The 11,370-nt window shown below is 38.5% G+C and overlaps 1 protein-coding gene across 1 annotated transcript in view; it reads left to right on the top strand.

Annotated features, from left to right (window-relative positions):
- MPHOSPH9 (M-phase phosphoprotein 9) overlaps window positions 1-10,987 on the top strand; it is an 855,600-nt gene extending 844,613 nt beyond the window's left edge. Inside the window, exon 21 of the mRNA XM_053699773.1 lies at window positions 10,428-10,987. Within this exon, the coding sequence (XP_053555748.1) occupies window positions 10,428-10,529 (102 nt within the window). The 3' untranslated portion in view covers window positions 10,530-10,987. The remainder of the gene's footprint in view (window positions 1-10,427) is intronic.
- The last annotated feature ends 383 nt before the right edge of the window (window positions 10,988-11,370 follow it).

Here is an 11,370-nt window from a genome sequence, read left to right as displayed (position 1 = left end):
GCGGCTCTAGTGGATGCACTAGTAGCACCTTGACCTTCAAACTAGCTTATGTGTTCCCGCCGTTTCCTCTCATCCCCAGGCTGGTAGCCAGGATCAATCAGGAGAGGGCGTCGGGTGATCTTGATAGCTCCTGCGTGCCACGCAGACTTGTATGCAGATCTGGTGATATGTCCATCGGCTCCACCTTGGAAGCTACCTTTGAGACGAGACCTTCTTGTTCAGGGTCCGTTCGAAACATCCGCATCTGGTTTCACCTCAGCTGACCTGCTTGGAGATTGAACGCTTGATCTTATCGAAGCGAGGGTTCTCAGATTCTGTTATCGATACTCTTGTTCAGGCCGAAAGCCTGTAACTAGAAAGATTTACCACAAAATTTGGAAAAAAATATATCTGTTGGTGTGAATCTAAAGGATCTTTCCCCTTGGGACAAGGTTAAGATTCCCTAGGATTCTATCCTTCCTTCAAGAAGGATTGGAAAAAAGGATTATCTGCAAGTTCCCTGAAGGGACAGATTTCTCGCCTTGTCTGTGTTACTTCACAAAAAGCTGGCCGCTGTGCCAGATGTTCAAGCCTTTGTTCAGGCTCTGGTTAGAATTAAGCCTGTTTACAAACCTTTGAGCTCCTCCTTGGAGTCTCAATTTAGTTCTTTCAGTTCTTCAGGGGTTCCGTTTGAACCCTTGCATTCGTTGATATTAAGTTATATTATCTTGGAAAGGTTTTGTTTTAGTTGCATTTCTTCTGCTAGAAGAGTTTCAGAATTATCTGCTCTGCAGTGTTCTCCTCCTTATCTGGTGTTCCATGCAGATAAGGTGGTTTTACGTACTAAACCTGGTTTTTCTTCCAAAAGTTGTTTCTAACAAAAACATTAACCAGGAGATTATCGTACCTTCTCTGTGTCCGAAACCAGTTTCAAAGAAGGAACGTTTGTTGCACAATTTGGATGTTGTTCGCGCTCTAAAATTCTATTTAGATGCTACAAAGGATTTTAGACAAACATCTTCCTTGTTTGTTGTTTATTCGGTAAAAGGAGAGGTCAAAAAGCAACTTCTACCTCTCTCTCTTTTTGGATTAAAAGCATCATCAGATTGGCTTACGAGACTGCCGGAGGGGCAGCCTCCCGAAAGAATCACAGCTCATTCCACTAGGGCTGTGGCTTCCACATGGCCTTCAAGAACGAGGCTTCTGTTGATCAGATATGTAGGGCAGCGACTTGGTCTTCACTGCACACTTTTACCAAATTTTACAAGTTTGATACTTTTGCTTCTTCTGAGGCTATTTTTGGGAGAAAGGTTTTGCAAGCCGTGGTGCCTTCCATTTAGGTGACCTGATTTGCTCCCTCCCTTCATCCGTGTCCTAAAGCTTTGGGTATTGGTTCCCACAAGTAAGGATGACGCCGTGGCCCGGACACACCTATGTTGGAGAAAAACAGAATTTATGTTTACCTGATAAATTACTTTCTCCAACGGTGTGTCCGGGCCCACGGCCCGCCCTGGTTTTTTTTAATCAGGTCTGATAAATTTATTTGCTTTAACTACAGTCACCGACGGTACCATATGGTTTTCCTATGCAAATATTCCTCCTTAACGTCGGTAGAATGACTGGGGTAGGCGGAGCCTAGGAGGGATCATGTGACCAGCTTTGCTGGGCTCTTTGCCCATTTCCTGTTGGGGAAGAGAATATCCCACAGGTAAGGATGACGCCGTGGACCGGACACACCGTTGGAGAAAGTAATTTATCAGGTAAACATAAATTCTGTTATCTCTGCCTTAGGACTACACCAAAAATATTGTAAAAGGGTTAATGGGATAAGAACATCAGTGAGATAAACACAGATGAAGCCAAATTAACTATATAAACAAAAAGTCAGTGGTACAGCGTATGAGTGCCAACTGATATAACTGCAATATGTTAGATCTTGAGGTAACTACAGCTCCATCCCACTGCCTGGCCGCAGCCTGCGGGACAAAAGCATATATATTTGTTGCTATGAATACAACAGATCAAACTGTTGCAGAAGACATTAAATTATGTTTAAGGCAATAGCAGCTTACTAACTGTAAGTTAATTCCATAAACAGAAAAATGTAAGTGACGTAGCCCCAAACAATTAACAGTTGAACAACATATTCCCAGGAAAATGTATAATTCCCCCCCTTATTTATTAATAATCATAGTTCTTAAAATAATAAAGTAGGTATAGGGCTGAAATTCCATCTGTGTATTCCCACAGCTCAAGTAAGTAGAAATATGCTGCCTCACACTACTCCAACTTTTCGTGTAGACGTATTGTAATTTGAGAAAGCAATATGGACCCAAGCCATCAGTTTCCCGTTTTTTCCAAGAAGGAAATCCCTTAAATCTTATAGCCTGCCTAAGTATTTGGTGGTATCTTCTGTCATATTTCAGAAGAGCTTCACACTGTGCCCCATGATCAAGGTGTTGCATCTCAGTCTCATCCCCCTGGAATACCTGAGTAAGATGCTGTAAAGCAGGTGTTTTTTTGGAAGCCTTAAGATAGGAGGCCAACAGGCCCTCTGTCTTCTTTTGACTGTTCCGGGGCCCATCGGAACAGCTGGATGTTTCAGAGTCCCCAATATAGCCTGTGTATAAGAAGGTTTAATCTTGTGGGGACCCACTAAGTCCTTTAATATTTGAAGGGCTGCTTCTACCTCCCAGTACTCACTGCGATTGGTTGCGGATAATATGTGTGAGTGTCCGGTAGTCACTGCTGCTGTCGATTGCTCCATTATATATTTTCCCAAGACCCCTACAGATGGTGCTCTGTCATACAGAGATTGTAGGAGTGCCTCTACCCTCTGGTATTGCACATTTAGTCAGCAAAGTAGTGCATTGTTGCCCATGGCAGTTGTATTTCTTTTTTTTCTTTTTTTTCCAATCAGCTTTATTTCTATAAAAGTCGGTTACAAGGAGTGTAGACGCAGCTCCTTTTATATATACATAGGATGATTTCTGTAAACTTTTGTTCGTACCACACATCTAATTATAAATGTCCATAGGTCATTCTTCTGTGTGCGGTTGTAAGGTATCCATATGATTTAAGAAAATTGAACAATCAATAAAAATAATAACAGTAATTAAACATATCTTTGACGGATTCAAATTAATTAGCGCTAGTACAAAACTATTTCCTTACATGCAATGAATTATACTAATTAGGATAGTTGTATTTCTGTGTCCAGTTAACAGAGGTTTGTAGTTGGCTGTAGGTCCAATTATTACAGTTATAGACCTCAATCTTGATGAGGCCGAATACCCATGTTACCGGGGGGAAGGGGGGGGTTCTAGGTTTTTGTTTTGTTTTTCATTTTTATGGCTCCAGAATGGGTCAGAAGGTTATTACCCTTTCATAGCCTCTTGGTTAAAGCTTTTGATTTATTATTCTTAATTGGAGGTGGGTCAGTCTCCTTCTAAACTGATTTCAGCCTTTTTTTACCAGATCAGTTGCTACTTTATTGCCTTTAAGAATGAGGTCTCTGTTGATCTAATTTGCAAGACAATTGTTTGGTCTGCCTTACATATTTTTTTCTAATTTCTACTATTTTGATGATTCTTTCTTTTTCTGAAGCAGCTTTTGGTAGGCAAGTCATTCATGCAGCTGTTTTTGGGCATTAAATATTATTGCATAAAAAAAAACAATCATCCAATCTATTCTGAATGATATGTATGGTCCCACCCAGGTTACTTGTGGACTCCACAGAGTAATGGATTGTGGACTCTCACCACCTTTATGAAAGATAATGTAATTTATGCTTACCTGATAAGTTCATTTCTTTCTTGATGGTGAGTGTCCATGAGACATTGCCCATTTTTTTTTTATGATTTGTTTTTTTGGCAGTAGTTTGCACCTCCTTTTTCCATGCTCCTTTTTTTTTATTGCTCTTATTTCCTTTTGCTACCTTCTTCTTTTGTGTGTTGGATATACATCAGTCTAGTTTCCAGTAACCAGGTAACCATAAATTATATTTCTTTCATGTAATTAGCAAGAGTCCATGAGCTAGTGACGTATGGGATATACATTCCTACCAGGAGGGGCAAAGTTTCCCAAACCTTAAAATGCCTATAAATACACCCCTCACCACACCCACAATTCAGTTTTACAAACTTTGCCTCCGATGGAGGTGGTGAAGTAAGTTTGTGCTAGATTCTACGTTGATATGCGCTCCGCAGCAAGTTGGAGCCCGGTTTTCCTCTCAGCGTGCAGTGAATGTCAGAGGGATGTGAGGAGAGTATTGCCTATTTGAATGCAGTGATCTCCTTCTACGGGGTCTATTTCATAGGTTCTCTGTTATCGGTCGTAGAGATTCATCTCTTACCTCCCTTTTCAGATTGACGATATACTCATATATACCATTACATCTGCTGATTCTCGTTTCAGTACTGGTTTGGCTTTCTACAAACATGTAGATGAGTGTCCTGGGGTAAGTAAATCTTATTTTCTGTGACACTCTAAGCTATGGTTGGGCACTTTGTTTATTAAGTTCTAAATATATGTATTCAAACATTTATTTGCCTTGACTCAGAATGTTCAACATTCCTTATTTTTCAGACAGTCAGTTTCATATTTGGGATAAATGCATTTGTTTCAATCATTTTTTCTTACCTTAAAAAATTTGACTTTTTCCCTGTGGGCTGTTAGGCTCGCGGGGGCAGAAAATGCTTCATTTTATTGCGTCATTCTTGGCGCGGACTTTTTTGGCGCAAAAAAATTTTTCTGCGCCATACGTGTCGCCGGAAGTTGCGTCATTTTTTGACGTTTTTTTGCGTCAAAAATGTCGGCGTTCCGGATGTGGCGTCATTTTTGGCGCCATAAGCATTTAGGCGCCAAATAATGTGGGCGTCTTTTTTGGCGCTAAAAAATATGGGCGTCATTTTTGTCTCCACATTATTTAAGTCTCATTATTTATTGCTTCTGGTTGCTAGAAGCTTGTTCACTGGCATTTTTTTTCCCATTCCTGAAACTGTCATTTAAGGAATTTGTTCAATTTTGCTTTATATGTTGTTGTTTTTTTTCTTTTACATATTGCAAGATGTTCCACGTTGCAACTGAGTCAGAAGATACTTCAGGAAAATCACTGCCCAGTGCTGGAGCTACCAAGCTAAGTGTATCTGCTATAAACTTTTGGTATCTGTTTCTCCAGCTGTTGTTTGTATTGCATGTCATGTCAAACTTATTAATGCAGATAAAATTTCCTTTAGTACTGTTACATTACCTGTTGCTGTTCCGTCAACATCTAATTTTCAGAGTGTTCCTGATAACATAAGAGATTTTATTTTTTTAAATCCATTAAGAAGGCTATGTCTGTTATTTCTCCTTCTAGTATACATAAAAGTCTTTTAAAACTTCTCTTTTTTCAGATGAATTTTTAAATGAACATCATCATTCTGATACTGATAATGGTTCTTCTGGTTCAGAGGTTTCTGTCTCAGAGGTTGATGCTGATAAATCTTTGTATTTGTTCAAGATGGAATTTATTCGTTCTTTACTTAAAGAAGTATTATTTGCATTAGAAATAGAGGATTCTGGTCCTCTTGATACTAAATGTAAACGTTTAAATAAGGTTTTAAATCTTCTGTAGTTATTCCAGAAGTGTTTAATCTCCCTGATGCTATTTCTGAAGTAATTTCCAGGGAATGGAATAATTTGGGTAATTTATTTACTCCTTCTAGACGTTTAAGCAATTATATCCTGTGCCATCTGACAGATTAGAGTTTTTTGGGACAAAAATCCCTAAGGTTATGGGGCTGTCTCTACTCCTGCTAATGTACTACTATTCCTACGGCAGATAGTACTTCATTTAAGGATCCTTTAGATAGGAAAATTGAATCTTTTCTAAGAAAAGCTTACTTATGTTCAGGTAATCTTCTTAGACCTGCTATATTTTTAGCGGATGTTGCTGCAGCTTCAACTTTTTGGTTAGAAGCTTTAGCGCAACAAGTAACAGATCATAATTTTATAGCATTATTATTATTCTATAACATGCTAATAATTTTATTGGTGATACCATCTTTTGATATCATTAGAGTTGATATCAGGTATATGTCTCTAGCTATTTTAGCTAGAAAAGCTTTATGGATTAAACTTGGAATGCTGATATGTCTTCTAAGTTAACTTTGCTTTCCCTTTCTTTCCAGGGTAAATAATCATTTTCGTTCCTTTCCTCGCAACAAGGAACAAAAGCCTGATCCTTCATCCTCAGGAGCGGTATCAGTTTGGAAACTATTTCCAGTTTGGAATATATCCAAGCCTTATAGAAACCTATAGCCAGCTCCTAAGTACCTATGAAGGTGCGGCCTTTATTCCAGCTCAGCTGGTATGGGGCAGATTACGTTTTCTTCAAAGAAATTTGGATCAATTCCGTTCTCAATCTCTGGTTTCAGAACATTGTTTCAGAAAGGTACAGAATTGGCTTCAAGTTAAGGCCTCCTGCTAAGAGATTTTTTTCTTTCCCGTGTCCCAGGTAACACAGCAAAGGCTCAGCATTTCTGAAATGTGTTTCAGATCTAGAGTTGGCTGGAGTATTTATGCCAGTTCCAGTTCTGGAACAGGGGCTGGGGTTTTATTTTATCTCTTCATTGTACCAAAGAAGGTCAATTCCTTCAGACCAGTTCCGGATCTATCATTATTGAATCGTTATGTTAGGATACCAACATTCAAGATGGTTACTGTAGGACTATCCTGCCTTTTGTTTAGCAAGGGCATTATATGTCTACAATAGATTTACAGGATGTGTATCTGCATATTCCGATTCATCCAGATCACTTTTAGTGTCTGAGATTCTCTTTTTAGACAAGCATTACCAGTTTTGTGGCTCTACCGTTTGGCCTAGCCTCAGTTCCAAGAATTTTTTTTTTTTTCAAAGGTTCTCGGTGCCCTTCTTTCTGTAATCAGAGAACAGGGTTTTGGTATTTCCTTATTTGGACGATATCTTGGTACTTGCTCAGTCTTTACATTTAGCAGAATCATGGTTGGAGGATCAATTTACCATTCAGTTCATTGATTCCTCAGACAAGGGTAACCTTTTTAGGTTTCTAGATAGATTCAGTGTCTATGACTCTGTCCTTGTCAGACAAGAGAAGTTTAACATTGATATCAGCTTGTCAAAACCTTCAGTCACAATCATTCCCTTTGGTAGCCTTATGCATGGAAATGTTAGGTCTTAGGACTGCCGCATCAGATGCGATCTCCTTTGCTCGTTTTCACATGCGACCTCTTCAGCTCTGTATGCTGAACCAATGGTGCAGGGATTACTCAAAGATATCTCAATATCTTTAAACCGATTTTATGACACTCTCTGACATGGTGGACAGATCACCATCGTTTAGTTCAGGGGGCTTCTTTGTTCTTCCGACCTGGACTATAATCTCAACAGATGCAAGTCTTACAGGTTGGGGAGCTGTGTGGGGGTATCTGACGGCACAAGGGGTTTGGGAATCTCAGGAGGTGAGATTTCCGATCAATATTTTGGAACTCCGTGCAATTTTCAGAGCTCTTCAGTCTTGGCCTCTTCTGAAGAGAGAGTTGTTCATTTGTTTTCAGATAGACAATGTCACAACTGTGGCATACATCAATCATCAAGGAGGGACTCACAGTCCTCTGGCTATGTAAGAAGTATCTCGAATTTTGGTTTGGGCGGAATCCAGCTCCTGTCTAATCTCTGCGGTTCATATCCCAGGTATGGACAATTGGAAAGCGGATTATCTCAGTCGCCAAACGTTGCACCTGGGCGAATGGTCTCTTCACCCAGAGGTATTTCCTCAGATTGTTCAAATGTGGGAACTCCCAGAAATAGATCTGATGGCTTCTCATCTAAACAAGAAACTTCCCAGGTATCTGTCCGGATCCCGGGATCCTCGGGCAGAGGCAGTGGATGCATTATCACTTCCTTGGAAGTATCATCCTGCCTATATCTTTCCGCCTCTAGATTTTCTTCCAAGAGTAATCTCCAAGATTCTGAAGGAATGCTCGTTTGTTCTGCTGGTAGCTCCGGCATGGCCTCACAGGTTTTGGTATGCGGATCTGGTCCGGATGGCCTCTTGCCAACCGTGGACTCTTCCGTTAAGACCAGACCTTCTGTCGCAAGGTCCTTTTTTCCATTAGGATCTGAAATCCTTAAATTTAAAGGTATGGAGATTGAACGCTTGATTCTTGGTCAAAGAGGTTTCTCTGACTCTGTGATTAATACTATGTTACAGGCGCGTAAATCTGTATCTAGAGAGATATATTATAGAGTCTGGAAGACTTATATTTCTTGGTGTCTTTCTCATCATTTTTTGGCATTCTTTTAGAATACCGAGAATTTTACAGTTTCTTCAGGATGGTTTAGATAAGGGTTTGTCCGCAAGTTCCTTGAAAGGTCAAATCTCTGCTCTTTCTGTTCTTTTTCATAGAAAGATTGCTATTCTTCCTGATATTCATTGTTTTGTACAAGCTTTGGTTCGTATAAAACCTGTCATTAAGTCAATTTCTCCTCTTTGGAGTTTGAATTTGGTTCTGGGGGCTCTTCAAGCTCCTCCGTTTGAACCTATGCATTCATTGGACATTAAATTACTTTCTTGGAAAGTTTTGTTCCTTTTGGCAATCTCTTCTGCCAGAAGAGTTTCTGAATTATCTGCTCTTTCTTGTGAGTCTCCTTTTCTGATTTTTCATCAGGATAAGGCGGTGTTGCGAACTTCTTTTGATTTTTTACCCAAAGTTGTGAATTTCAACAACATTAGTAGAGAAATTGTGGTTCCTTCATTATGTCCTAATCCTAAGAATTCTAGGGAGAGATCGTTGCATTCTTTGGATGTTGTTAGAGCTTTGAAATATTATGTTGAAGCTACTAAGTCTTTCCGTAAGACTTCTAGTTTATTTGTTATCTTTTCCGGTTCTAGAAAAGGCCAGAAAGCTTCTGCCATTTCTTTGGCATCTTGGTTGAAATCTTTATTTCATCATGCTTATGTCGAGTCGGGTAAAACTCCGCCTCTAAGGATTACAGTTCATTCTACTAGTTCAGTTTCTACTTCCTGGGCGTTTAGGAATGAAGCTTCGATTGATCAGATTTGCAAAGCAGCAACTTGGTCCTCTTTGCATACTTTTACTAAATTCTACCATTTTGATGTATTTTCTTCTTCTGAAGCAGTTTTTGGTAGAAAAGTACTTCTGGCAGTGGTTTCAGTTTGAATCTTCTGCTTATGTTTTTCATTAAACTTTTTTTTTGGGTGTGGATTATTTTCAGCAGGAATTGGCTGTCTTTATTTTATCCCTCCCTCTCTAGTGACTCTTGTGTGGAAAGATCCACATCTTGGGTAGTCATCCCATACGTCACTAGCTCATGGACTCTTGCTAATTACATGAAAGAAAACATAATTTATGTAAGAACTTACCTGATAAATTCATTTCTTTCATATTAGCAAGAGTCCATGAGGCCCGCCCTTTTTTGTGGTGGTTATGATTTTTTTGTATAAAGCACAATTATTCCAATTCCTTATTTTATATGCTTTCGCACTTTTTTCTTATCACCCCACTTCTTGGCTATTCGTTAAACTGAATTGTGGGTGTGGTGAGGGGTGTATTTATAGGCATTTTAAGGTTTGGGAAACTTTGCCCCTCCTGGTAGGAATGTATATCCCATACATCACTAGCTCATGGACTCTTGCTAATATGAAAGAAATGAATTTATCAGGTAAGTTCTTACATAAATTATGTTTTTTGCTTAATATTTGCTAAATATCAGAAGTAGTTTAGTATTATTGGCTCCCATTAACAGACAAACAATAATTTGCACCAAGTTCGCACGGCAAAAATTAGTGTTTAACGGCTGCCGAACTTTGGACAAAAATTACGTCTATTACAGGTAGACGTTAAAGGGACATGAAACCAAAATTTTTTCTTTCATGATTTAGAAAGAGCATGCCATTTTAAATAACTTTCTAATTCACTACTATTATCAAATTTGCTGTATTCTCTTGTTATCATTTGCTGAAAAGCATATCTAGATAAGCTCAGTAGCTGCTGATTGGTTGCTACACATAGATTAATTGTGTGATTGGCTCACCCATGTGCATTGCTATTTCTTCAACAAAGGATATCTAAAAAATTAAGCAAATTAGATAACAGAAGTAAATTGGAAGGTTGTTTAAAATTGAATTCTCTTCCTGAATCATGAAAGACAAATTTTGGGTTTAGTGTCCTTTTAAGGCAAAAAGATGAGGCACAATTGTGAGCTAAAATGTTAGAAAAAAACAATTAAAATAAATTATTTCAGAATAAGAAGACCTGTTAAACCTCTGCAACTATGTAAATGCAATCTTAGAAGACAATATTCTCGACTATATTCTAGTTTTAAGTAGTAGTAGAAATATAGTTCTTAAATAATTTATAATGTGTGTGTTGTTTTTTCTTTCCTAAAATTTATATATTCCCAGGAAAGTCTAGAAGACCGTTTGGAAAAGATCAACCGAGATCTAGGATCAATCCGAATGACTCTGAAGAAATATCATGTTTTACCATCGTCTGCAAATATTTAAAAACACATAGGTACCTTCAGTTGGCAGTGTTTGCACCAATATATCCTTGCACTAATAAAACTATCTTTACAGTTTGTAAATTATGCTTTTATTGCTGATGTACATTACTCAGATGGTTTGTATAATTGAAATGTATTTTATTACACAGGTTTGAAACTGTTAATAGTTTATTTTTAGTATCTAAAAAGATATTTTTAAACTGCACTCTCTCCATTTGAACTGAAGGATATGTTAAAATGTACTGTTTTTTAATATATATGTATATATTAGTGCCTCTTGTCCCATTATGTTCTTTCATGTGTTAGAAGAAATACCTCTGGTCTACAGTTAATACAATGGTAGTGTGTCTTCCATGATGAATTTTAGTTTACTATCAAGATAGTAAAAAAAATGATATTTCTCTTGTAAGGTGTATCCAGTCCACGGATTCATCCTTTACTTGTGGGATATTCTCCTTCCTAACAGGAAGTGGCAAAGAGAGCACACAGCAGAGCTGTCCATATAGCTCCCCCTCTAGCTCCACCCCCAGTCATTCTCTTTGCCTGCTCTAAGCAATAGGGTCCCTCTCGGAAGGGTAAAGTGAATGTGGTGTTAGATTTGTAGTTTTTGTTCTACAAGCAAAAGTTTGTTATTTTAAATGGTACCGGTGTGTACTATTTACTCTGTAGCAGACAAGAGATGAAGATTTCTGCAGGGAGGAAGATGATTTTAGCATGTTGTAACTAAAATCCACTGCTGTTACCACACAGGACTGAGGAGTACAAGAAAACTTCAGTTGGGGGGGAACGGTTTGCAGGTTAGGCTGCAATAAGGTATGTTCAGTCATTTATTTCTAGACAAA

Source organism: Bombina bombina, chromosome 2, assembly GCF_027579735.1.
Source record: "Bombina bombina isolate aBomBom1 chromosome 2, aBomBom1.pri, whole genome shotgun sequence".
Lineage (NCBI taxonomy): Eukaryota > Metazoa > Chordata > Amphibia > Anura > Bombinatoridae > Bombina > Bombina bombina.
The sequence above is the reverse complement of the archived record's forward strand: the minus strand, read 5'-3'. Positions and strand labels throughout refer to the sequence as shown.